We start from the raw sequence: 27903 nt of genomic DNA, 5'->3' as shown, positions 1-27903 counted from the left end.
GAGGAAAAGGAGGTGACAAAGCTTAAGGTAACTCTGGAGCCCGGACACAAGCCTCCTGGCCCCAGGTCTGAGCTGTGACCCTCTCCTGCGTTCTGCTCCTCCTCCCTATTTGATGCTGGGTTCTCTGCCATCCTCATCCACACCTCCCCTCTTGTCTACCTACAACTCAGCATTCAGATCTGTGTAGCTATCACCATGCGAACTCCAGCCAGTCAGGTACCTCACCTCAAGTGCCAGCGACTCTGCTTCCCACGCCATCTGTGTAAACATCTGTCTTCTATTCTGTGGACTGGGTGTCCCAGGATGACAGGAAGTGGGCCCCACACCACATGTCCACTCCCCTAGCCGGGGGCTTGGCACCTGGTAAAGAACAGATGATGACCAGTCCTGGGCCTCCCATGTCCCCTGTCACGCTCCTGTGCCTCGGTGGCCCCCTACCTGCTCCAGACGCTCTATGCAACCTTCCAAGCAGGTCCTTGCAGCCCCTTCACACTGCGCTTCTCCAGCTGCATCTACTTCACAGGCTCGGCACGGATCTCCTCACCTCCGCTCCCAGCCTCCTTCCTGTTTTACTCTTTTATTAAGATTCTAATTAAATAATTCTAATTAAGTGTAATGAGCTGAATCGGCAAACTTATAGCGATAAAAATGGCACTCGGGACGTGCTCGGTCCTGACTCAGGCTACGGCAGTGTATGGTTCAGGGGGCCCTGCTGCTGGGGGGTGACTCAGTGTCTGGGTCTGACCACCACCCTCACAGGGACATCATGGCTGGGCACTCCTCTCATCCAGCCTCCCTTCTGTTCTCTGTGATAGGCAGAAAAGTCTCCCAGCTCCTAGGGATGATGAACACTGGCTTGTCCCACACTCTGGTCTCCACTCAGGCCCCTGATACCTGTCTGAGGGTACTATGCAGCTTTCTCCACCCCACACCAGGTACCCCAAGACCCCTGGCCCAGAGCTGGGCTCTGCTAACTACACAGATATCGGAAGAGGACCGCCTAGACCTGTCTGTCTTCTGGCCGGGGGTGACCTTTCTGTGTCCCTCCCAATCTGGATGCCGTCTGTTTTTGAGGACATGCTGACGGGAGTGGGAAACGCGCCATAACAGAGAGAATGCGACACAGTCACATCAGCCTTCCTCTCGGACTAACCCTTTCCTGCCTGTGTGAGCCCAGCAAGTCACTTCATTTCTGTGAGCTCTAATGACAGCCGCCCTTGATCAAATGCCCCCATCAGCAACCATCAGATTTGAGATGCATCTCTCAGGCTGCATGCCCCTGCTCCGCTGAGTGACTCAGGCCAAGTACCTTCACCTCTCTGGGCCTCAGCTTCTTCTGTGAGATGGAAACAGTATCCATTGCAGAGGGTGGGCCTGAGGGCAGGATGGGTCATCTCCACACTTATGTATGAGGTGAGTTCCCATTCTACAGGTGAGAACACCAAGCCATTGATGAAGCTTATAGAAACAACAAGGAACAGGGGTAGAATAGACGAACCCAGAATCCTTTGGCTCCTAACTGGTTTTACCACAGTTGGTTTTGCTGAAGTCCTGGCTTTCCTGTGGACCATCAAATTCAGAAGTCTGACTCATTTAGGATTGGCAGAGCCCAAACATTTTGGTCTTCCCCAACTGGGAAGTGAGGGTTCTACCCCATGGAAACCAGGGGTGGGGGAATGAGTGGCAGTCCCTGGTTTTAAGACTTTGCACTTGAGGATCACAGTCTGGGGGTCTGGGCCTCCCTGCTTCAGCCATCAGACTCAGTCCTCCCAGGAGCCACCTACTACAGCCACAGAAGACATAACAGCTGTAGCTGGTATAGTGGTGCGCATGCCCCTACCAGTCATCAGGAGGTAGAGAGAGGCAGGTGGTTCTCCCTGGCACTAAGAGTCTAGCAAGGGCAGCAAAATGGCTCAGCATATAAAAGTGCTTCTTGTGAAGTTCAATGGCACTGATTTCAACCCCTATACTCTACATAAAGGCAGACAGAGACCACACTACAAAGTTGTTCCCTGACCCCCACACATGCACTATGACACACTTGTGTCTGTATACATACCACACACTCAAATTCTAGAACCTTTATTTGAAAACACTTTGGAAAGCAAGATCTTTGGTCAGGATATAGCATTAGACCCCAGTTTCAGCAACGCGACCCAGGGAGGTGGCAGGGCTGCTGGCTGGGAGCAATGAAGACAAAGGACACCCTCAACCAGGGCCTGCAGGGGCGTCTGTGGGACCAGAACCTTGGTGACCAACAAACCGCTGGGCTGCCACTGACTGGGTCTACCCCCTTCTGCCATGGTTCAGCCATAGCCACATGGAGCCAGGTAGTGCCTGGGCACCTGACCATGGAGTGAGTCAGACAGGGCCTGAACATCAGAGCTACCAAGCCATCGAAGGTATCTCAACCTTCCTGCTCCTTCTGAGGTCCAGCAGGACCTCCCTTCACTCAGCAGCCCATCTGGCATTCCCTGCAACACCCCTCAATTCTCCAGTGTCCCACTGGTGTAGGCCAGCCTGCATGACTTGGGACTGCTGGGAACCATGCCCCTGCCCCTTGGACTATGAAGGATTAAGAGCAGAGGCCTCTCGTCACCCAGAGACAAGGCCAAGCTGGTGACCAGCAGACACGTGCAGACACGGTTGCCCAGCAGCATGACCTTGTGTCCCAGCCCACACCTGTCCTGGCTGGGAGCTCCGAGCTGCCCCAGTAATGCTGTGCTGGCATTTGGTCAAGGCTGTTCTGGGCTGGCCTCAGGAGCTCCCAGCAAGCAAGGCCATGTTCTCTGAGTGTTCCAATGACCTCAGATACGGGGCCACTCCAGGACAGTGAACAGAGGATCTGGGTCTCAGGCCTGTAGAATCTCTACCACTTATGTTTATACCTATAGGTCAGGGCTGTCCTTAACCCTGGCTAGGTGGCTTCTCGGCAGTGGCCAGTTAATAAAGAGACTCAATGGGTCAAAGCTGAGACGGGGCCTGGTGGGTGCTCAGTCCTAAACAGGGCGGATTACAGAAGGGTTGACATAGACCGTTCTCACACCCTCCCCAAGGATCGGGGGCACACTGCGGGGAAGGGAGCACACAGACCGTTAGGGGAGAGCTGTGAAATGCTGTCCTGTAAAGGACAGGGACAACACATTCCAGAACTCTCTGCAGCTGTGGTTACCTGCACCAGAGCAAGCCAACGAGGCCAGCAAGCACTTCACCAGGCAGGATAACTGGACTCAGGTTACAAAGAATTAAAGAGGAAAAGGGGAAAAGAAGATGCTGGAGTTGGGGGGGGGGGGGGGCAGAGGATGGAGCAGAGTGCACAGGACCAAGATGATGCTTACGTGTATGAAACTGTCGAAGAATAAACCAAAGTTTCCAGTTTTTTTTTTTACTTCTAAGACCACCTACCCCCCTCCTACTGTGCCAAGGCAGACTGATAATGCTGAGGTCGGGCACAAGGGTCCTGACCACTGCACAGGGGAAGATGGAGCAAGGCCAGGCTCAAGCCTGCGTCCCAGGCACAGACGCTGAAAAGCCCTCGCGAGGTTTAACTGTGATGGCTTCTCCTGGAGAGCCAACCCAACGACTACCCAGAGGAGCTGAAGGTCACGTCAAATCTGAAAGGTGGCTTTGTTCTTTCACTTTATCTGTTATGCATGAAAGAGCAGGCAGCTGGGCTCGGGATCCATAATTTGAGACATCCGGAGACTAAAGGCGTTGGCCAAATTTAAACCGAAAGATGAGCTTGTTGAGTGTCTTTTCAAATTATGGGGCAAAGAAGAAAGAATTCTTTAGTCTGCTCTGATCTACTTGGGCCTCGCAGGGAGTCTGCTTGTCGGCTGGCATCAGAAGGTTGCCTCAGGACTATTGCATAAATGCCCGAGACCCCCACAAGCTACAGGAAGGAGCAGTGACTGGGGGGGTCCCCAGACGCAAGGCCATGGAACTTGAGGAATGCAGCCTTGTTGGAATGGTCACTGAGACTGGCAGGAGTGTTGAGCACTTGGATCATAGCCAGCTCTTGGGAAATTCCTACATGACAGGATGAAGGTCAGGGATATGCGAAGGGGCTGTGGCCTCACCAGGCGCCCAAGACAGGGCCACCTTTCTAGCTAAGCTCGAAGCCCTCAGCACTAGGAACTGAAGACATCTGGGCTCTCCATGACTTCTGTCATGACAGCCGGCACACAGGAAATACTCTGTCCGAGTCCACTGTCGATCCAAATGACCTCTTGCTCAGAGATAACCTGTGAGCTACCGGAGGCATGAGCTACCAATAACATCATAGTGGACAATAGTCTCAAAATCCTGGGACACAGACATGGGAGACTGCTGTACCCTGCTTACAAACAGGAAAACCAAGGCTCAAGGAAGCAAGTAACTAACTCAGGGCCATAGCTGAACTTTGGGTTTCTAAAATCACTGAACCCGTACCCTCCACCTCTGTCCCCATCACACAAAGCCACACAAGCTGAATCCACATGTGTCAGGCTCATCCAAGGCACTGAGCTCAGGACCTGAACAGGAGTAACAGATAAGTCTGCAAGTCTGAGTCATGGGAGTTATGGGAACGATACTGTCCTGGGAAGGGTGCACAAGGGCACACCCATACCTCACACACTCATGTCTCAGGGGCTCAGAGTCTGGCCAGGACACATGGTTAGAAACACCGTCAGTGTCAACACATAGACCCTGTCACTCATCAGTACCCTGTCACACGGTGACAGCCGCAAAGAAAGGAGCCCCGCTGGCTCTTCAACGGGGATCCTGCCATCACACTCCACTCTGGTGCTGCAAGGGCTGTGGCCTCCCCCAGGCTCTTGACAACTGCCTCTCATATCACCAAAGGGCAGGAGTTACGACACTGCCCCTTGTCACCAGCAATACCGAGTGGTGCTTATACTTTTTTTAAAAAAGGAACATGTAACTGTTTCTTCCTCAGAGGCAGCCTTACAGCAGTGGACAACCTGTCAAGACCACAGCACCACCCACACCATGGCAGCCCCTCATGCTCAGGACCCTGGAGCTGGCTGGGGAAAGGGAGCGCTACCCTGATTCTAGGGAGGGTTCCCCAAATCCCTTCCCCAAGGCAAGGGTCTGATTCAGCCACACAGTAAGTCATGCTGGTTGGTGTGTTTCTCCTGCTCTCACAAGCCCAGCCACTGGGGGCTCCTAGCCATGCAAAGATGCTTGTGGCTTGGCTGAGGTTCAGGATGCCAGAGCCATGGGAGCAGTGAGACGAAGGACAGCTCACCACTGGACCGCTCGACCACCAGCTGGGGTGCGGGGACCACTGGGGCTGCAGCATCAGGAAAGGACAACGAGATGCTTCTGGAGGATTCCATTTAACCCGTGGAATTGACACTCTTCAAAACACATCTTCCCGGAAGTCAGCAGCGTGGCAGCTAGCAGGGCAAGGAGGCCTGTGCCAGTGCTGTGTGGAAAGGCACCAGATGGTTTGTTATGAAACACATTTTGGTCAGAAAATAGCTGGGGCTTTTTGGTTCCTCGGAGGACAACAAAACTAGAGAGAAGGAGGCGTGGGCTGAGAGGCTGGCAGCACCGACAGAAGCTTTGGTATCAGACCTGGGTTCTATTCTCAACTCCAACCCCACCACATGTGTTGCCTCAGTTTCCCTATCTGTAAAATGGATGAGAAATATTCTGCCACAACCTAGTGTTAGGCTTTGGTATCATCCCACGGTTATGAGGAGGCAGAAGATGGGGACACACAGACAAAACAGAAGAGCAGGCCCAGCTTCGCCTGTTGGGGACACCCTGAGAGCCACGCAGAGATGTTCCCCAGGTTGCCGTGAGACTCTGGGAGTCTGGGCAGCCGGTACACTAGGTTCTAGCACTATACAGACCACCTCAGGGACTGTGTTCTCTTGTGGAGGGAGGCAGGAGGCGAGCGCTTCTCCCACAGCACCATCGAGGACCTCAAACCGTGTCCACCTGTGAGAGTTAAAGTGCAGAGCTATGTGTCTTTGGTCAGGGGTTGCCTCTCAGAGCCCCGAAGAAGCTTCCCTGAAGGCCATGTCCCCTCCAGTGCACAAGGAACAGTAGGCTCTCACTGCCTGAGGAGTGAGTGCCCCCGAGAAAAGGATCATGGAATGCTTTGGTCATAGGCCAGGAGGCCAGGCCCTGGCCTGCACACACCATGAGTGCCTGATGCAAACCTGGGTATTCCAGGCTCTTTCCGCCCTCTCTCCCTGCCTGACTATGCAGCTCTCCTCTGCAAGCTCTGCAGAGTGGCTGACGGCTCCTGGAGATGGCTGCCCTGCTGCAGGTGGCTTCTGGTCCATCACATGTCAAGGCCAGCTGTGTCCTGCCAGTCCTAGGCCCTCAGAAGTTGAAGAGGTCATCTTGATCAATGCCGCTGCTGTCGGGCTTGTCCCAGTCGGTGGGCGATAAGCACTGTGCATAGTGGATGTCCTGTGCTGACAGTCCAGTGTCCAGGACCTGAGGGTTCGTCCGTGACTGTGCCAGCCTGGAAGGCAGAGCTGTGTGAGCCAAGCAAGAAGTGGGAGGCTGGCAGGGGTTAAGCAACAGGGAGAGCCTGGCCAGCATGGGGACAGAAGGCCTGAAGGGACGTGAGTGGGAAAATAGCCAGGCTCAAAGCTCAGCCAGGGAGCTAGTGCCCCCTGACAACGGGGTGCCAAAGAGGGTCAGTACTGAGCAGCCCTGCCCTCAGGAGGGGTTCCTGGGCTGTGTGAACGCCTGGAGGGAGGCCTCTGACAGCACTGAGAAAAACTCAGAGTCCCAGGGCCACAGCTGTGTGCTGATGGATACAAGCTGCTGTGCTCATGGGCAGAATCAGCAGACATGGGGCCGGCCTGGGATTATATGCCACACAGAGGTTTGAGATTGCTAACAAGGACCTGTGACAACTGAACATTCTGGAAAAGCACATGAAACTGTGTTTCAAATGTGGGTGGAATTAGTCACTGAAGCAGGGAAGGTGGGGGAAAGGGCTGTGTCCTTGGGAAGGGTCTCACCTGCTGGTCAGTCCCTGGCTACAGCAGGAGCTGGTAGGGAGAGGGATGGCAACGGTGCTAACCCTAAGCAGGAAGCCTCTGAAGGGGCTGTATATCCAAAGGGGTGGAGGGAGGCCTGAGGGTCTAGACTTGGTACTAGGAACCCCAGTGGTCCAGTCCTTGCCTGCTGCCTTTGTGACATGCTATAGAATGACAGGCTGAGCCTGCATTTTGAATGAACCCCAAAAGCATTCTCACATATGAGACCTCCCTGTCGCTGAAAGAACTCGAGAACAGCAGTGTAGAAGGCTAGGGCGCTCGAGTTCTCAGCCAGGACAGAGACCTGAGGGCAAAGCCCGGTCACCCGAGGCCCACATCCCCAGCACAGGCCCTCAAAGTATTACCTTGAAAATGCTTCATCCAGGCCATCATCCAGCTCCTTAGAAACAAAGCAAGAAGTAAGAACTTCTGAGTGGTCCATGTTCCCCAAGGGAGCTCCAGGGACCCAGGACCCGTATTGTGTTGGGAGGGGGTGCCTAGGGAAACTAGCATAGGCAAGCGTCATGCCCATGGACCCAAGGCTGGGGCGCAGGCTAGGCAGTAGTGCCATATATCTTCAATCCTAGCACTTGGGAGGCAAATCTGAGTTCAAGGCCAGCCTGGTCTACAGAGCAAGTTCTAGGACAGCCAGGGCTACACAGAAAAACCCTGGATCTGAACCCCAATCACACCCCATCCCTAAAAAAGAAAGAAAAGGAATAGGCATGTCTGGACCTTCAGTGACCCAGATAAGTCACAGCTCCTCTGAGACTTAGCTTTGCCTTCTGTAAACTGAGGGACATGATAGCCACAGCTTTCCAGCCCCAAAGGAAGGACAGAGAACCCTTGCCTGCACCTCCTTCATGCCCAACAACAGTCACAGTCCTGTGCTGCTTCAGGATAACTGATGCTAGGGCCTCTCCGCCTTAGGGGCTAAGTGCTATGTGAAACCCCTCCAAGGCCTTTAGGACACATGACAAATGGCACAGACAGGTACAAGGGATACCCAAGTTGTTCCCAACCGACAGGTGAGCTGACAATTGCCAGGAGTAGCACCATGTGAAGAGATAAACTGGCCTGGTGGGACAGGCTTGGGGTGCCTGAGACTTGGGAGGCTGAAGCAGGAAGATGCCATAGAAGGTCAGTGTCTTCCCTGAGGGAGTTAAAATTAAAAAAAGACACAGAGAGGCAGGTAGATCTCTGAGTTCAAGGACAGCCCTGGGCTACAGAGTGAGTTCCAAGACTGCCAGGGCAACACAAAGAAACCTGTCCCAAAAAATAAATAAATAAATAAATAAATAAATAAATAAATAACAACAAAAACAAAAAAACAAAAAAACCACCACCACCCCCAAAAAAAGAAAAAGAAAGGAATGAGCTATGATAAGCACCGATGGCTTCCGCTGACGCTGGAGCGTGGTCCCATCGGTCATTCTCACACACTGATATAAAGTGTCTCTAGGCACTGGAATACTTGGTGCTATTTCTGTAATAACAGTTTGAAGCCAACCACCTCCAAATGAAAACTGAAATTAACGGCCATTCAGGATCCTCTGGGAGATGCGTGGAAGGTTAGCTCGCCGCTGAGGGAGTGAAAAGGCTGACAGAGGTCAGGCACTGGCCATGAGTCCTGAGAGCCCGCAGTCTGGCTGCGAATTCAGACAGCTGAGAAAGAGGGGTGCCAGGCACAAACCTGCTATGCACAGAACAAGGGAGCCTTTGCTGACAGAGAGGGAACAGTACAGACACCCAGATTCAGACTGAGTATCGTGAGGAGATGGCCGTGCTGGGGACCAGGCCTGCTGGGGACACAACCTTGCGTTCAGAGAGGACATTGTTCAGCTACTCCGCCCAGGGCCTGTTGGGCTGCGTCTGGTCCTTCCCATAAGTCACAGAGTCAGGGCCTGGGTCTGGGAACCACTTCAGGCTTGTTCAGAGACCTGGCTAACGCTCACCAGATCCCAAAACCATGCAGGCCACAAACTACTCACCCAGACGACACTGTTGCTGCCCAAGACTTGAGGCCGCGCTGTCTCGTCCAAGTTGTTGGTATTAGTGGTAACCGTGGATAACGGGGCCTTAGCCACCTCTTCCAAATCCAGCAGGTTCCCCGTGACAACCACTATGGGGGGGTCAGTTGGGGGCATCAGGAGGAGGATGAACATCATCTCTAGCCTCTTCCACACTCACATTCCGGTACCCTGGTACTATACCATTCCCAAGGAGCTCTGGGACTCTGGCCTGGTCCAGATGCAGGATGGACCTTGATCACATGGAGCCCCATTCTGACACCTTCCCCGACCCCCAGCTACAGGACAGTTGTCCACAGGTGAGACCCTGTGGCTCCTGAGGGTAGACCCTGGAGCCTGCATGTTCATAACATAAGCTGAATGTTTAAAAGTGCACCACATGGCCAGGAAGGGGTGGCGCACATACCAGGTAGGCTGGGATGTCTAACAGGCTGCGAAGCAGACAGGTGCACACACACATGTATGCGTGTCTGCAGGGACACGCCTAGGTTAGAGTGTGCATCAGAACAGTACCCTCTTAGCTACCTACAAGGCATCGGTGTTGCTGATGTAACAGAAGAAAAGGAAGCAGCAACAGGTCAGGAGGGAGCCCTGGATGGAAGACAATCTCAGTGCCAAGACTCACAGCTTTTCAATGAGGGGGCGCTGTCACGTCGGGTCCCTGAGACGTCTCCTCCTTCTTGGTTGGCTTTTTCCCTCTTCTCTTTCTCTGTGGGATCAAGGCGCAACATGCTGGGGCCCTTGTGGACACAGTCTCCATAAGCCCCCGGGGAGAATAAGGGCAGTCAGGGGCAGTATGAGGGCTCCCCCAGGAGAAAAGACACCTTCCAGACACTGAAACCCAAACACTCTGAAGAAGGGGGAAGATGGCCTTTGTCCAGATGGGGAAACTGAGGCTTAGGGAGGTAAGACAACCTGTTCAAAGATCACAAGCCCAGCAGGGGACGGGGCTGGGGTCAGGCAGGTCTGACTTCTGGCCTCTGCCTGTCCCTGTTCACATCACTCACAAAGCTCAGAAGGGAAGACTCACCTTCCTTGGACACCTGCCAAAACTCAAAGGCAACTTTGAAGGCCTGGGCTACAGTGAGGGTGACGGCTTGTGCCTGAAAAACAGGAAATGAGGGTGGGGATGGGTGCAGCGTCAGGCAGCAAAAGCAAGTATGAACTGGAGGGTTGGGGACTCCCACCCCATGACAGGCTCTGGAGGGCCAGGGCGGGGGGGGGGGGCTAGCTCCTCCATTTCCCACAGCAGCCTGGGCATAATGAAGCCACATGCTAGAATGGCAGTGGGGGGCCAATGTGGCACCTCCTGTCCAGCCCCACCCCCAATGGCTGTTCACCTCTATTTTTTCCTTCCCTTCAGGCGTGTCTAAGCCAACTGTGAGAGCTACTTCTGGAACTCCCTCCTGGGTTAGCAGAGGATTCCCTACACTCACAGTCCTTGAGGGAATGGAAGGACCTAGCTGTGCTTGAGTGAGCTACAGGCAGAGAGGTGGAAGCCACACTGTTCAGGGGTTACAGGGCATTGAGGGTGCCAACAGCTGATAACTGACATCCCAGCAAGGCAGGAGGTGGCAGAATCAAGATGTTAGTGACAGTAAGGAAGAAAAGCCATCCAGCACTGCGGCCAGCCTATGAGCAGCAGCCTTGACTCCCATTTCACACGTCACCTCTCTCCCATCACCAGCACAGGGCTCTACAGCCCCGCTCACCACCTCCCTCTGGAATCTACTGATGGAAGAGGCCCTAGCTCACATGCAAGAGTGGTACCACAGCTCAAACAGAGCCCTCAAGAGGCAGCGATGGCGTCGCGGGTCCCAATTGTCCCACATACTACAACCTCCTGCTACCCCAGTCGTGGAATAACCAGCCCAGAGCTTGGCGTGCAAGTCCCAGAGAAGAGAACCACACTCAACTGTAGAACAAGCTCAGGCTTAAGTAGCCTCCACCAGACAACTCGATTTAACTGAGAAATAAATTTAGGGCCACTGCCTTCAAAACTCCTTTAAAAAAATTTCAAAATCTCCAAACTGGCTGATCTGCGCCAATTAAACTTCACGAAGTATAAAAATCTCATTTGAATGTCTCCGTCATTTACATTTGTGATGGAAGTGAGGAGGCTTTATGGTGGAACTTAAATATGGTAATTAAGTATGAAAGTCTTCACAGCTGTTTACAATTTAAGCTGTCACGTCTGAATCAAGTTTAATAGACCCAGTTACCACTGAGAATTGCCCATGAACTAAAAATATGGGCTAATTACCAGCCAAGTCAGACCACCATACTCTGGAGCAAGGGCTGGTCACCCATGCGGCAGGACTATGGAAACACCATTGCGTCTGCTTGCAGGAACCTGAGGACAGGGGTTTATGCTGTCTACGTAAATCTGGTTCATCTGTGCAAATTCCTGCTCCTGCGCCCTAGGGTCCTGGACAGTAAGTCATAATAAACATGTAACCTGAGCCGAGATCTGAAGAGATGTGTGCAAGTGCCTACAGGTCTGCGCTGGGCAGGCCTGGGGGTGGCCTGCTTCCCCAGGGACCCCCAGCAGGATGAGTCACAGAAACACTCAGTGGGAAGACCTTTATCCCCCAGGCCACTGCACAGTCCTCCTGGGACTTCTGCTGGGAGGCTGTCTTATGACCCAGAAGCTTCCTCTAGGTCCAGCTGTCCATGTCCCTAAATCATTCCACCTAAGCAGGCTGTATCAGTAGGTCACCCAGGCCAGGTACACAGCCAGACTAAGTCTTGTGCTCACCATCAGCCCTGCCAGCGCTCACCTGGCTCCCATATTAACCTCTGAACAAAGATTTCTCCAGAACACCAAGGTCCACGTGGAGGAAATAGCCCTGTCCCCTCTGCTCGACAGAACTGGGGTGTCCAGGCTTATGCCTACACGGGAAGTCCAGACTCCTCCTCCTCCACATCTGATCACAGAGGCTGTGTTTGCCGAGCTGAGGCCTCTTACATGAGCGTAGTGAACCACTTCCTTGCAGCGATCTTCTGATCATGCTCAAACAAGACCAGAAAAGGGAGCCCTTGGCTGCAGTGTGGGGGACCCCAGGAGAAACCCTTCTCCAAGCTTCTCGCTTAGCCAGCAAGGAAAGGCGGAGACTCAATGAGGGCCACATTTGCACCATGGGTCCTGTGGGCTGACCATGCCTGATGTTGAGTCTCCAGGCCCTGCACACCATATCAAGCTGTGCTATGCACACTAGTCCCTAAGCCTGGCACACTCCTGTTCACCACTCTATTCATCCTTTAAGTCTCTAGTCTCTGGGCATCTCCCTAACCTCCACCCTAGAGCCAATGTCAAAGTCAGCCCTTCCCCCACAGACTTATCCAGGCTCAAATTGTAGGTTGCAGAGCCTTGCCCACAAACTGGAGACAGCTGACAGAAGGCGGAGCAGAGCCAAGGCCCCCAACTCATCCCTGCTTCTCCCTCAGATAATCAGGAAATCTCAGGCCAATTCAGGACAGCCTTCTGTGTTGGCCCACTGAGCTATGGCTTTAGAGCCCAGCAAAGGTCCTGAAGGCCTGGGAGGAACCTGTACCACCCCAGAGCGACTTGGAAACCCTGGGTGACAAAAGCTGGAAGTAGGTGGGAGGCAGACCACAGCCAGGCACAGAGAAACAAGCAGCTGGGTGTCCAGCAAGAGCTATGCCCTCCACCCACAAGGCTATACCAGCCACAGCCATGGGGTAGAGAACCTCTGCTTCTCTCAGCAATGCCCTCTGACCTGGGGCAGGCTGTGTAGAGTCCTCTGGCCCAGGTCTCCTTCTGAATGGCTGGGCCTGCTCCCTGTTCTACACAGAAGCCCATCCCAGAGAGAGCTGCTTCACGTGAGCATGCCTTCCACCAGTGCCCACACTGCAGTAATAACTTAGGGCCAGCAGTCCTGCCTGGTGTGGTCAGTGAGGAGGAAGAAGCAAACAGTGAGAACACAGTAACTTTGCAGTGTTAAGTCAAAGTGGCCTCATTCATGCCAAAGTCTCCAGCCATCTGTGGGATCCAGGCTGTCACGGGAGAAGCCACCACTGCTCAGAGCCCTGAAGGATCCCAGCAGACTGGCAACATAGAGTCTGCAGGGAGATAAGGCCTACAAAGGAAATGGGGCCTTTGGAATGACCCTGGGGTCAATGAAGTGACCTCCTGATTCTGCCGATAAGTAAGCAGACCAGAGAAGGGCAGGGTTCATCACGGTTACACAGCACACTAGCTGCTCCCCTTCTCTGGGACACCCTGAGCACAGCCTCACACGAGAATTAGGGGAAGGAAGGGTGTTGAGACGTGGAGATAAATCTGGATGATCCAGCAGACATTATCACCACAGGAACCCACGAGGGAGAGGCACCAAAACAGCAGAGTGAGAATACACTGTGGTGGTTTGAATAAGAATGGTCCTCGTAGGCCCATATATTTGAATATATACCAGGAACTGGCAGTATTTGAGAAGGACTAGAAGACTTTGGAGGTGTGGCCTTGTTGGGGAAAGTGTGTCACTGGGGTGGGCTTTGAGGTTTCAAAAGCCCACACGAGGCCCAAGGTTGTTGTCAGGATGTAGCTCTCGACTGCTGCTCCAGTGTCGCCTGCACACTGCCATGCTCCTTGTCACAACGCACTGACCCTCTGACCTGTAAGCCAGCCCCAGTTAAATGGTCCTTTTATAAGGGTTGCTTTGGTCACAGTGTCTCTTACAGTGACTAAGACAGACACAATACGGGAAGTCAGCACACGGGTACCTCTGAAAACAAAGGATGCGTTCATGAGCATCTGTAGGTGGGCTGTGAATACTCAGGAGGTAGAAAAGCAAAGACAGGGCTCTTTCCTGGGGGGCTGAGGATGTAAGTCCTGGCCTATCCCAGCCTGCCACTTCCCAGGACTGGATGAACCTGTGCTGTTTTGAGTCACTATGTTTGTATCATTTATTCCTGTTGCCCCAGAGACCGTGGAGTTCCTGATGTGTCCTTTGATGGAGAAGAAAAAGGTCTCATCTCCTTGCCTCTGAGAGCCAGGAGCCTGGGGATCAGGCTCTGAGCTGTAAGCAGACGTGGATGCTGAGCCAGCTGACACCAGGGGCCTCCTCACACTCAATCCTCAAAGGCCCCAGAAACCAAGGTGTCATCAACCAAGTCAGAACAGTGCCAGCTCCTCCCCATTCCCAGCACACGCTGGAGATCACCAAGATGCCTCCATCACTCAGCCCCAACAGATGTGGCCAGGGGTCAGGGACAGGAAGCGCTCAACCTCTCGGATGTGCAGAGGAGAGGAACTGTGGGCTCTGAGCCTCACTTTGCACCTGGCTGGCTGTGCCATTATGAGCAAGATTGCTGGCTTCTGGGGTGTGTCTTATTGTAATTAAAAGGCTTAAAGAAAGGCAACAGAGACATTTCCACCTTACAGAGCTGCCCTGGAGACTAAACAAGAAAGCACTTTGAAGCCCAGCTCCAAAATGGAGGGGGTTGCAAAGGAGCCATTTGCCTCTGCCCGACCCCAGGAAGGCCAGTCTAGAGAAGTCTCACTTTTACCTTGCACCGGGTCCCTCTGGTTTCCCATCTCCAAAAGCTAATCCCTACAAGGCCTGCACCCCAGACTGTACTAACGACGAGAGGCTCACAGCCTCAAACCCGAGCAATAACAATCCCAAGAGGAATATGCCCAGGCACTTCCAGGGGACATGGGCTGCTCACTGACCGAAGCCAGATGGTCCAGCCAGGCTGGCCGACTCCAACCCTCGCAGTGCCCTCTGGATTCTCACACCCACTTGGGATTCCTGGGGATTTCCTACTGTTTTTAAGCTCCTGAGCCTGTCCCCTCTGGGCCTGGCGCCCACTGACCACTTTCCGCTTGGTGCAGAGGAAGGCGTGGCACTCCAGGCTCTCGCTGTGCTGGCTCTGGGCGATGTACGCGAACACCTTGTCGTGCATCTTGTCTGCGGTGCAGTAGGAGATCCTGGAAAGCAGGTGAGAAGTGTCACCGGTCTGCACGGCACCTCATCACATCTGGATGTACAGATTCTGCTGGGCCTCAGACTCTGCTGCCTGATCTCCACTGGGTAAGTCTCTGCAGACCTGGCCTTACCAGGCAGGGGACATGGGGATAAGGAAGGAAGTCCCTTCCTTTTCTCTCCACCCCACACTGAGCCACAGCCCTAAGAGGAACATCTGGACCCAACTGCACACCACTCAGTGTACCAAGGGCCCTACAGAGTCTTCCTTGTTTAACCTCTGAGCCGGGGGTCTGTGATAGATGCTGCTGAGAGCCACAACCACGACCCTGAGGCGTCTGTGTCAACTGGAAGGAGAAGCGAGACACTGCCCTGCCTACCACCGTCCTTCACCAACCAGACAATAGATCATACCCAGGACCATCTCCCTAGGGACCAGGACCAGGAGCAAGTCGACCTGGAACTGTGGCTAGGGGTGGAGCTAGGGCTATGTGCGGATGATCTGCCCAGGAGCCCCCGTGGGTGCAGAGGAGACTACCAGCTTCCTCTGCTGCAAACAGTAGCCTTTCAAATCTCTGCCCACAACCTCAGCTCCCCAGGTCTCTCACCTCTTATCTAACCCCTCCCTACCTCTGTTTATCCTTAGACTCACAGTTGGGGGAGGGGCTGTTGTCTAGGGGTGCAGCTCAGCAGATTCACCCCTCACCAAAGCAGTCCCAACTTTCAGAACATTGTTTCAATAACATCACTGATAACCCCAGGAGGGAAGATGAGGGTGCCATTTTCCCAAGGGCTTTTTCTATCCTAAGCATCTGGATCCCTGCTAAATATTCCTTGCTTCTGGATAACATCAGCCAGATCCTGCAGGGAGCCACCTCCACCGGGAGGTCTTCCCAGGCTTCCCCGACACACCCCCTTCTCTGCCTTCTTTGGAAATACTGTCTTCTAAGTCCTTCCCTTCCTTCCTTTCCAGACTGGAAGTGCTCAGAGGGCAGGGGCTGGCAGGCACTTAGAAGTGCTGGCTAAGGGAAGGCAGGTAGAATCTGGATGGTGGCTTACAGGCAGCAGCGTGGGCCTCTGGAAGCACTCCAGCACACCTGTGCCTGCCACGCCCTGGCCCAGGACCTGGGCAGACAGATCTAAGAGAGACAGTTGGTGTCTTAATCCCAGTTCAGCCTCCACCTCATGGTACAGTCTTGGGCCACTCTCTCTCTCTCTGTGCCTCAAGTTTCCCCATAGTTAACATGGATTTGGGTTGCTTCTCCTGTTTTGTACTCCTACTCCTGACCAGCTGAGGAGAGGTGGGGTAGCCTTGAAGCCCCCTAGGACAGAAAGGGAACATCTCCATTTCTGTTCCAGATCCTGCATGGTGCCTCTCAAGGACACTGAGTCAGACACTCAGGGCTGAGCACTGTTCAAGGCAGACAGAACAGGGAGCTTTCACAGGTGTGCGTCCCCAGCCTGACTCCCTGGCACATGACCAAGCACAGGCTCTGAGCCGGCGTCAGCTGGCTAGGGGACAGCAGTGCCCACCATCGCAGCCTCCCTGTGAGCTGTGGGTTACCTGCTGGCACTACATTAACAGCACAGGGAAGCAGGACCTGCCCCCAGCCCATTTTACCATTGAGGGAAACTGAGGTTCCCGGGAGCCCACAAAGAAAGCTGTAGAGCCTAGATTCAGACAGGACAATCCAATCAACCCCTGAGCAGCAGAGCAGACATGGCCACTCCCTGCTGAGCTTACCTGTAAATGGACACGTTCTCAATGAGCTGGCTGGTGAGGCTGTCTGTCAGGATGATCCCCCGGGGCGACACCTTGAGAGTTACCTTCTGCAGTTTCTTCCCACTGGCCTTGGCCTAGAGGCACACAGGGGTCAGAGGTGCTTATCTGGTGTCCTGTACCTCACTGCTTCAAGGCCCCTCAGCTCAGACAACTGGCAGGTGCCACGGGGGAAGAGGGGAATGGATGCTCAAGCAGCACCCTTGTGCTGGCTAGTTTTTGTCATCTGGGAAGAGGGGGGAGACTCATCAGACTGGCCTGTTCGCAAGTCTAGTGGGGGCATTTCCTTGACTGGTGAGTAATGTGGGAGGACCCGGTCCCCTGGGAAGTGGTGTTACCCTGTGTAGAAGGTCCTGGATATAAGAAAGCAGGCTGAGCAAGCCATGAGGAGCAAGCCAGTAAATTTCATTCCTCCAAGGTCTCTGCTTCAGTCCCTGCCTGGGTTTCCGTCCTGACTTCTCTCAGTGACGGCTGTGATGCAAGTTTAAGACAAACAAACCCTTTCCTAATTTTTGGTCAATGCTAAGCACACTGCAACAAGTCTCCCGAGGCACAGACGGACAACCGCTACCCACTAGCCTATTGCCCAGTGAGCACTGGCCTCATAGGAGGGGATCAATACCCCCTGTCCAGGAAGATGGGGACTCCCAGGGAAAGGGACTAGCCCAAGGACTGGGAAGAATTCAAGACAGATTGCCACAGGCCAGCACCACAACCTGGGGACCCAACTCCACCACATGCCAGGGCCTGAGCTATAGGTCACAGCTACCCTAGGGAATAGACTTAAAGAGCTCACATCCTCTCGGAGGTAGGGGAAGGACACTTTGGTGGGCCGAGCAGTGAGAACATGGTAAATGGGGAACAACTTCCTTCCCTCCTTGCAGCTAGTGAGTCACCAGGAGCCTGAGGTGGGGACTCCAGGCTGGAAACAGTCAAGGCCAGGGTAGCCTGCAGAGGATGCTAACTGACCCAGCAAATACAAAGGCAATCTTCACAAATGCCTGAGCTGGACACAGGAGACCCAATGTGTGCCAGGCTCAGGCACATGTTATACAGACCCCACCTGGAGACAGGGGCAGCTGGGGCAGGGGAACTGGCCCGGACTCCTGTCCTGCTGCTTGGACACTCACTGTGGCCACGATCCTCTTGACAGCAGCTGCAGACAGCTCCTCGCCCTTGGGCCGCTCCACCAGCGTCATGCCAAGGTACTTGAGGCTGAAAACCATGCCCTCCAGCAGTGTCTCCCGAGTGTCCGTCCAGTTCTCTGGCAACTCTAGCACAGGACAGACAGCCCTCAGTGTGCTGAGCAGGCCTGACTCTCGCCACCCACCTTCTCAGCACACCTACAAAGGGCCCTGGGGTACCCCCATCCTTACTTTAGCTATTACCTCCCGGCCTACCCAAAACCCGGCCAGCTTCACATACACCGTCTCCATCCACCCTTAGGAGCACCCACAACCTGTCACATACGCTGCAGATAGCCACTCCAAAGTCCAGGAAGTTAAACCATGTCACAGTTAGTCAGTCTAGAGTCGAGACTTGGCTATGCCATCTCATGAGCCCCAACTCAATGGCTGAGGGCAAATGGTCCCTCCTCCTCAATGAGTCCTCAGTATGACTCTTTAAGATGAGGATTATCACATTATGGTGGTTTGAAGGAAAATGGCTCCCAAAGGGAGTGGCACTATTAGGAGGCGTGGTCTTGTTGAAGTAGGTGTGACCTTGTTAGAAGAAATGTCACTATGGGGTGGGCTTTGAGGTCTCTTTCACTCAGTGTGACACTCAGTCTACTTCCTATTGCCTGCAATCAACATGTAAGAGCTACCTCTCCAGCACCACGTCTGCCGGCATATCCCCCCCATGATGATAATGGACTGAACCTCGGAACTGTAAGTGAACCCCAATTAAATGTTTTCTTTGTAAGAGTTGCTGTTGTCATGGTGTCTCTTCACAGCAATAGAAGACACACATTACAGTTAAGGAAACAGAGGCTCAAGAACGGAAGGTATGGGCCAAAAGCCACCACGGTAAATACAGGCAGAGTTACCCACCAGCTGGTGCATCTCAGCCCACACTTGCTTAAGAGCTGGGCAGTCTGGGGGGTGAGGACCAGCAAAGATACAATGGCCCAAGGAAAGGGACTAGGGTTAGAGTTAAGTGATGCCACTGGCTCCATTGGGCTGCAGCCATGACACATGGGAAGGATCCTCCAAGATGTCTTGGCCATCACTCACGTCAGCAAGGAGGATGGGTGAGTGGAGTGAAAGCCAGGGCAGGGGAGAGTTGGGAAGGGGCCCACCTGGTCCCCATGAAGGAAAGAGTGCTGAGGTAAAGGGAGTGCAGACCCCAGGGAAGGTTTGCCCATTCCCCAGTTCCTCCTTAGAGCTGAGGCTAAGGGCACCCATCACACAGTGGGAAACGGGGCCAAGCTTACTTAAGACAGTGAGGTCACTGGGGATGCGTGCGCAGCCCTGTTAGGGTCCCTCCTGTCACCCATGCCTCTAGACTCCCTGTTACTTTCTCGGGCCATGTCCCAGAATCTTGAGTTCCAGGGACGCTATCACTTCGTTCCATGGCTCATGGCTTGGGATCTGTGTTGAGCAAGAAGCTGCCTCTCACTGTGGGTGGGAACAGGAAGGGACCTGCAAGTATGACCCCTTCTCTCAGACCCAGGTGACTCTGACTCGTCAGGACACACAACTGGTACTCATCTTTTGAGTGTAAAGATGTCCTAAATACCCTCAGCTCCAGCTATGTTTGACACGATGCCCTGCAGGCCTCCTAAGCCCCAACTAAGATGATCCTAAAGTCCAACAGGACGTCCCATCCATTAGGTCCTCCAGAAGGAAGCAGAGTCCCCATGGTATCCCCAGTCCTGGGTCAGGCAATGAGGATGCCAGAACAACTCCCTGCTCTGGAAGAAACCAAGGCTCGCGGCCCTATTCCCAGGATGAGCATGGTGACGGACACTTCAATAGGCACAGCAGCCTTGAAGGTCTTTCATGCCCATTCTACAGCCCATTCTACAGCGGAGGAACAGGAGGAGGAACTGGAGTGCGAAGGACACCAGCCAGTGCTCCTGGTCACTGGATCACACAACTTGCCACAAGGAAAACTGCCTTCAGTTTAGTCAAAGGACTTCACAGCCCTGGATACCCAGCCCACCATTTCCAACCTGAGATGCTAGCACAGTCAACGCTGGCTTTGATAATAGACAGCAGTGCTTCCCTGTTTATCAACTATGGCCTCAGGCAGGCAAAACTAATCAATCAGGGGTGACCTCTTCTCATTATCCATCCCTGCCTTAAGGCACACATCCTTCCCCTATCTCTGGGTCCCACTCTCCCATTTCCTCTGCCTCAGCCCTTCCCTGGCTCAGGTCCAAAGCCACTTCCGCTCACTTCATTCCAAAGGGCCAAAGCTTGCCAAGGTCACTGGTGTTCTCTTTGCTGTCAAAACATTCTCTCCTCCTTGACCCCAAATGCTTGACATTTTTCTGCTTTCCTCCTTCCCCGACCTGACCCTTCTCTATAGTACTGCTTGCCATCTTCTACACTGGCTACCAGACACAGCCTCAGAGACCCTCTGCCCAGGCCTGTAGCTTGACAGCTGATCCAACTGAAGCCCAGAGAAGTGCAGGGCCTATTCAAGATGACACAGTAAGTCAGAGAGAGGAGGTGCCCACAGTGACAGCTGGGCTGCTTGAAAGCAGCGCCGCCCAACCCCCCAACACACCTCCCTACACAAGCTCCCACCACACTGCAACATCTACTCTCAATATCCAAAATGCTCTTTCCAAACAAGGCATGGCAGTATATACCTGCAATCCCAGGAAGAGGCAGGAGGACTCTAAATTAGAGGCTAGCCTAGAACACACCTTGAGATCTTGTATAAGAAACAAACCTTTAATCCCAGCACTCAGGAAGCAGAGGCAGGCAAATCTCTGTGAATTTGGGGCCAGCCTGGTCTACATTGCTAGAGCTACACAGTGATCCACACATTCACCCTCTCCCAGGGCACCTAATCAGAGGCAGGCAAGCCAGCTCAGCGGCTAAGAGTGAGGGCCTTCCTTTGATACTCTGAATGACCCGAGTGAGAGCTCTATTTCCTCATCTCTAAAATGGGGGGAAGGAGTTTGGGGTGTTGTTTAGTTGGTGGAGTGCTTGCTTCGCATGCACGACGTCCTGGTTTCCATCCCCAGTACCCCACAAACCAGGTATAGTGGAGCATACCCATAATGCTGGCACTGGGAAGTAGAGGCAGGAGGATCAGAAGTTAGAGATTATCCTTGGCTACACAGCCGTTTAGAGGCCAGCCTGGCGTACACAAGATTGTCTCAGAAAAGAAAAAAATAAATAAAGACGAAATGGGGGCTGAGATGACTCAGCAGTTGAGCGCACCGCGGGGCGGGTTTGGTTAGAAAGCTCACACACGCTGCTAAGTCCAGCCCGAGGGGGACGTCATAGGCTGGCCTCTGCAGGAACCTGCACTCATGTTCATGCACACATATGCACACTATTAAAAAATAAAAATACTTAAAGAAATAAAGGGTGGCTGTGGTGGCACATGCCCCCAATCCCAATAGGTGGATCTCTGTGGGTTCGAGGACAGCCTGGTCTGTCTACATAATGAGTTCCAAGCCAGCTAGGGCTACATAGTGAGGCTGTCTCAAAATCGGGATAAAATAGAGAAAGCAACTGCACTAGGCTCACAGGGCTGTTCAGAGCTGTGGGCAAGATAATGAGATATGGCGGACAAAGGTGCAGGCTGAGGGCCAGGGCCAGGAGCAGGTATCTGCAGGCTTGCTCAATCCTGGCTATGGCTGTTGCCTTGAGCAGGGCTCTGCCGATTCTTCACACAGCAGCTGCCTGCCTCAAAGGACCTGTCCTCAGGTCTGCTCCCCAGGCTGTGGCGCTGGAAGGGCCCCTGCCCTGAGTGCTTCTCCCATCGCCTCTGCCTGCCTATCCTTGCAGGCCAGCCTCCTCGCCTGTGCTTCTGGACACGTGACATGCTCTTTACTGAGGTTCTTCGAGGCCTCTGGCGCCCACAACTTCCCCAAGAAAGAGCATTGAGACAAACAGACAGACCAGTGTGGTCTCCAACCACCAGACACCACATACAGCAAGGAGCCAGAGCCGCACCCCTTCCCAAGCAGAGCTCCCAGAGGCCCCTGGGCAAATACAGGCCTGTGCCTTACTCCAGTCCGAGTTATTTTCAGCCCTGTGGTGGGTAATGACTACGCTATTTTCATTTTATGATTTTACAAATGACCTGCTATGGGAGTTAGCTCGGGACAGGACCACAAGTCCAGGCTAGCTTTAGTTCCCACCACACGCTGCTTCCTGGTAAAGGCCCCAAGAAGGGTTAGGGCTACTTGGGCGTCCTGCCCCGACCCCCATAGCTGGGACCTGGCTGGGTGGTGTCTGAACACCACAGTTGCAGCCAACCCACAGGAACAGTGAAAACAAGCCTCTGCCCAGGGACCCAGTCTGGTTCCCAAGCCTGGTGAGGGTGACTTGGGAGTAGGAAGGATGTCCTAGGAGGGGACCTAAACTCTGCCCTGCAGGAACATGACAACCTTCGACAAACCCAGTGGGTCTTTCAGGACTTTCATGGCAAAAGTTTCAGAATGTGAACAGACTAAGAACCAGGCATTGTAGCAGTGCACCCTTTAATCCAGCACTCAGGAGGCAGAGGCAGGTAGATGTGAGTTGAGGCCAGCCTGGTCTACAGAGGAGGTTCCAGGACAGCCAGGACTTCACAGAGAAACCCTGTCTCAAAATAAAACTAAAACAAAACAAAGACTAAGCCAATTTCAAAAACTAAAACCACTGAGATCATTCTCAAAGGTGAATAATGAAGTGATGGCTACCTCAGTCAGAGCTCCCTCCTACCTACACTAGAAAAAAGTAAGGGCAACGAAAAGCTTGTCAGTCCCTCAACCTTCCTGCGCCTCAGTTTCTTTGCTTCGAAACAGGTAACAGTACCCACTCCATAGGGCTGTCATGAGGCCAGATGAGCTCCCACGTGACCCTGCTGAAACCACACCTAGAGCCCTGTGAGAACCAGCCACTGCCACCGCCACCCATCAGGTGCAAAGAGCTTCCACGCACGTGTGGCAGCTTACTGCGTTTTATGAGATCAGTATGTCACAGCGCCACAGGCAAGAAATACAAAGACGAATCCTAAATGACAGCCCTGAGACTCGGGCCCCATACCCCATCCTGCAACCACCAAGCCCCTCCAATGCAAGGCAAGGGTGACTGACACATGCCTCGGCACCCAAAGAGAGTGTCTGACCTCTGTCAACAGTGGGTGACCTGTCTCCTCAAACATCCTGCCCCTCCCTCAGTAATCAGACTACGAGGAGCCTCCAGTTCAATGTCCCTAAGACCTGCCGGCCGGTCCACTAGCCAAATCCTCTTCCCACGTCCCTCCCTGGACTCACCTGGATCTTCCAGGCCAGCTTCTTGAGAGAGGTGGCTGCCAGGACCTACTACTCTGATCCCCTCTACACAAGCCACTTTCTGACACCAGACGCCAGCGCTGCCACTATGCCTGCAGCCTGGCTGTTAGTGATACCCAGCGCCTGTGGTGCCTCACAAACTGGAGGACCGTGGTCTCCATCTGAAAGATCCTCCAGTCACGAATCCAGTGGGTCTTGCTCCAGCCATTGCCATTCAGAAGCAAGACAGCATAGCGCTAATTCTACTTCGAGGGACCTCGGAATTAAGGCCCAGGGGCTGCCCCTCCGTCCACTATGGGGGCTGCCTTCCCATCTCAGCTATCCTCACCATACTTCCTGGGAAATCCTCCCAGACAATCTGCACTTGGACCCATGTCTCAGCGGCTACCGCTAGAATAACACAATCCCCACCCTATCTGAAAAAGCTGCCCCTCTGCTGTTTTATCTTTTTTCTAGCATTCTGTTCTAGCCTCACCGACTATCTGCGGCCTTCTCCCTCTGTCTCTTCCTCCACCAGAAGTGAGAACCATCAAAGTACACGCCACCAGGAGACACACTCAGACTCATTATGCACTACTGGTGTCACAGGTATTGACATTCTCGTTTGTTTTGGTTGGTTTTTTTGAGACAAGTTCTCTCCATTATGTGGCTCTGGCTGTCCTGCAACTGGCTTATAAACTAGGCTGTCCTGGAACTCAGAGATCCACTTGCCTCTGCCTCCCCAGTGCTAGGGTTAAGGTATGGGTTAAAGGACTATGCCCAGCAGTATTTAGAATCCTATACAGAAATATGAATAGGCCCCATAGAGAGTCATGAATTACCTTTACTGGAACAGACACCTTATATTTTTTTTTATCATTTGCTTTGGGTTCTCTGACAGGCTAGCACTACCCATACAGGAATCTGAGGGTCAAAGTGACCCCAGGACCTTTAGGAAGCCACTGAGCTGGGGAAGGGATCCTGATTCTGGGTCAGGTGCTGAGATATGATCTTTATGGTTCCCAGAGAGAAGGAGAAAGTGGCCCTGAGAAGGAGGGAATCCTCTTTCCAGGTCAGGCGGTGGCTCTGCCCTCTGAGCTTTTTTCTTTTCTTTTTTTACCCCCACACTTAGTAGGCATGTGGGGGAGAGAAGCCCATGTACCAGAGTGCACGTGTGGAGGTCAGAGGGCAACCTTTGGCAATCAGTTTTCTCCTCCCACCACCAAGGACCCAGGGATTGAACGTGGGTCCTCAGGCTTGAGAGCAAGTTCCTTTTCCCATCTAACAGGCTCTGGCCTTTGATCATGAAAGCTAGACCCAAGGACTAGCTGAGTAGATCCCAACCTCTCACGTAGGTCCCCTCTAACCTATGTCCACACTGGTCCTGGGGGCAGCCAGCCAAACCCAGAGTGGGGGTCCCTAGCTCCCCAACAGCCAGAAAACCCAAAGCATGTGACTAAAATCCCAGGGCTGAGGAAGCTCTGCCTCTCCGTGCCTGGAGCTGTGGGTGGACTTCCCTGTCCTTTATCTCTAAAATGGGTCTGAAGATAAGCAAGCTTTGACACCTCCCAGGAGCTAAAGACCTAACAGAAGTCACAAACACCAGAGACAAAGCAGGAGCATGCCTTCCTCAAAACCACCCCCAGGTTAAGTAAAACACAGACACTCCCACAAGAGTCCCAGGCAAGTAATTCTCTTCTTGGTAAACTAAGCTTATGAATTTGACACTTAACCAAAGACAGGCCAGGCTTCTGAGGAGCTCATTCTAAGTACAGAGCTTTGAGAGGTGCAGAGAGGGGAGAAGAGAGAGCTCAGAGTTCCTCCAGGGTCCAGACAGGCTGCCACTCCCATCTCAGTCAGAGCTGGCCAAACCGGGTTAAGAATTAGATTTAGCCAGGAGGACGAGAATGGTGGTGTGTCCCTCTAATCCCAGCACTGGGGGGAGGCAGAGGCACAAAGCCCACCTGGTCTACACAGCAAGTTCCAGGCCAGCCTGGGCTACAACCTGGAAAATACACTAGCACCAGTTTAACTAATGTCTCGCCCAGGCTGGACTCACTCTTTGGCACAGCATGACAATGTACTTCTGATCCCCCTACAACCACCCCTGCGCAAGCCCCCCTCTCCCCGCCCCAGGATTCCACCTCCCTAAAGCTAGGATTACAGACTAGAGCCGCTACCAAACAATCTGTGAAGTGCTGACGATAGAACCAAGAATTTAGGATCAAAAGACTTCCTGAAAGCTAGGCAAGCACCTACACACCACACACATCCCCAGCCCCAGGGGGATTTTATCCCCACTTTGCAGGCTGGGAAACCAAAATCATCAAGACCGAGTAAGTGATCTCTGCCTTAGAGTGGAGACGACAGGGAAACCTCGCCATCCAAAATGCACCCTGGTCCTCCAGATTCATCTCTGCTTCCTGGCTCCCTCCTCTTTAGACCTCCTCCCCACCCACCCTTCTTCCCCTTGTCCCAGGAGAAAACCACAGGGTTCATCCACTGGAAGGGAAGGTCACGTTCAAAAGTCCTGGTCACATCCTACGAATTTTTGAAGGGCTATTTTGGGAGTCAGCAAGTGTGGAAGATGGTACATGCCCTGCCCCAGGGGCCCCTGACCCCACCCCCACCATCAGGCACCAGCACACATTCCCAATGCCAGTCAGGGCTAGGAGGAACCCACAGCTGGAACACCACAGTGGGAGAGAGGAGGGGCAGGGCGGGCTCCCTAGGCCCAGACACGCTGGCGCTCCAGGGACCAGGGAACTCGGGCTCCCCTGGTGGAGCCGGGCAAGGCAAGGTGCTGGCAAGAAGCTGGGAGCGGAGGGAGGGGTACTACCAGTGAGCCCCAGGTGGGTGGCAGGTGAGACTATGCCGGAGTCCAGGCGCCTAGGCTTCATATCTAGAAGGAAAGGCTCGGGTGATCCCCTATAAACGACTCCCCAAAAGGGAGGGACCTGAGCTAGGTTTCTCAGGCCTCAGGGGAGAGTGCCAGGTGACGGCTCCCAGTCAGTAACCCGAGAGGTGACTGGGGAAGGCTCCTCTCCGCTCTTCCAGACACCCGGGAGAAGTGGCAGCTAGTCAGAGTCTGCCTTTTGCCTAGGTACCCAGGGACTTGGGCAGCCCCCAAGGGAAGGTACGAGGGAAAACAGGGTTTGAAAATAGCTTGGACGCCAGCCTCGCCACCTGAACGCGTCCAGAGGGGAGGGCGAGAGGACCTCGGGTGGCACCGGGCTGAGCTCGCCCCTCGGAGCAGAGACCTGAGGGTCGTCTAGAGGCGACCCCGTGGGTTGAGCTGGAACGGGTGAAGAGGCTCTAGGCGTCCTCACCGCGCCTCACCTGGGGACCCGGAGTTCAGCCCGCTCCCCGCCGACCCGCCCCAGACGCAGCCGGACATGATCCCCGGGGCCCGGCCGCTCGGGTCGGGACGAGGCCGCCCAGTCCACCTTGGCCCCGAGCTCCGCGGAGGCCCGACCCGGGGCGCACACACTCACTGCGGTGCCGGCCGCCCACCCAGCTCTGCTTGGCCAGACTGGGGCTCCGGATTAGCGCGCGCCCCGCCGACTTAAGCGCGTCCATGGCCCGCTCCGGTCACCACCGCCGCCGCCAAAACTCCTCTAGGAAAACTTTCCGCCGGGCCAGGCGGCGCGCGCCCGCCGCGCTCCTCCCCCGCCCTCCCCGCGACGTCCGGGGGCGGGGCCACATAGGCTACGCCCGTGGCCACGCCCCAGACACGCTCCCAGAGTGCGACCCCGCCCCTCCCCGCCCAGCACAGACTCGGCGCAGCAAGTAGTGCGTTCCTATGCGCTGTACCCAACAAGGCTCCCCTCTCCGCTCCCTTCCTCGGTCCCAAGCTACAGAATCCCACGATTCTTCTTGACAGCTCGACACCATTATACAGATGAGGAGAGTGAGAGCTAGAGCTGTCAAGTAAGAGAAAGAAAAGTGGTAGATGGGAACAAGATGGCTCAGTGGATAAAGGCACTTGCGCCAAGCGTGATCATGATCCCAAAGACCACACGGTGTAAGAAGAGAACCAACCCCTGCAAGTTGTCCTCTGACTTCCAGGGGCTAAAAGTGGCACCCGCGTGCCCTCTCCCATTGTGTACATACACAAAATAAATGTAAGGAATTAATTTAAATCTGAAGGAGGGGCTCATCAAGGCAATGAGGCTTCTAATGAGAGAGTGACGGCTGTGTATTTTGCTGGGAAGGAATGGGAATGTATAGCAGGCATTTTTAGCAGCTTTCTTATCTGTCCCCCTCCCCACAGTCTCAGGGACATTGCAGCATTAGCCTCTGACTCAGATTTGCTGTGTGACCCCAGGCTGTCCTTCCCTGCTCTGAGTCATGCTATCTGTCGAATGAAGCATGATCCTGTTGCTAGAAAACTTACCCACCTGCCCCGGCAGACCTATAACCTTGCTTCAACCCTCGTCTGTTCCCAAGGCAACACACCTCTTCCAACTCCAGGAAGTTAGACGAACTCTAGAGTCAGGAGTCATGGCTCATACCTGTAATCCCAGCATTTAGGGAGGGAGAGCTGAGGCAGGAGGATTCATGCAAGTTCCTAAGCATCCTGAGGCACAGAGTAAAAACGTTGTCTCAAAAAAACGCAAAATAAACCGGCCAGTGGTGGTGCACACCTTTAATCCCAGCACTCAGGGAGGCAAAGGCAGGCAGATCT

The 27903-nt window shown here is 53.9% G+C and overlaps 1 protein-coding gene across 4 annotated transcripts in view; it reads right to left on the bottom strand.

The window, feature by feature from the left end:
- Ldlrap1 (low density lipoprotein receptor adaptor protein 1) overlaps nucleotides 1–26867 on the bottom strand; it is a 30929-nt gene extending 4062 nt beyond the window's left edge. The window contains exons 1-10 of one of the 4 annotated variants that reach the window (XM_057783748.1): nucleotides 26711–26867; nucleotides 17902–18044; nucleotides 16736–16848; nucleotides 14882–14996; nucleotides 10074–10146; nucleotides 9669–9752; nucleotides 9005–9135; nucleotides 7379–7413; nucleotides 5252–6487; nucleotides 226–360 (exon numbers count right to left, since the gene is read on the bottom strand). In XM_057783748.1, the coding sequence (XP_057639731.1) occupies nucleotides 6343–6487; nucleotides 7379–7413; nucleotides 9005–9135; nucleotides 9669–9752; nucleotides 10074–10146; nucleotides 14882–14996; nucleotides 16736–16848; nucleotides 17902–18044; nucleotides 26711–26795 (924 nt within the window). In that variant the 5' untranslated portion in view covers nucleotides 26796–26867 and the 3' untranslated portion in view covers nucleotides 226–360; nucleotides 5252–6342. Of the gene's footprint in view, nucleotides 1–225; nucleotides 6488–7378; nucleotides 7414–9004; nucleotides 9136–9668; nucleotides 9753–10073; nucleotides 10147–14881; nucleotides 14997–16735; nucleotides 16849–17901; nucleotides 18045–26710 lie in introns of all 4 variants that reach the window. The other 3 variants (XM_057783747.1, XM_057783745.1, XM_057783749.1) reach the window with 3 other exon arrangements.
- Between the last annotated feature and the right edge of the window lie 1036 nt (nucleotides 26868–27903).

This window comes from Chionomys nivalis, chromosome 11 (genome assembly GCF_950005125.1).
Source record: "Chionomys nivalis chromosome 11, mChiNiv1.1, whole genome shotgun sequence".
Lineage (NCBI taxonomy): Eukaryota > Metazoa > Chordata > Mammalia > Rodentia > Cricetidae > Chionomys > Chionomys nivalis.
Note: the sequence above shows the minus strand (reverse complement) of the source record. Positions and strands in the feature narration are given on the sequence as shown.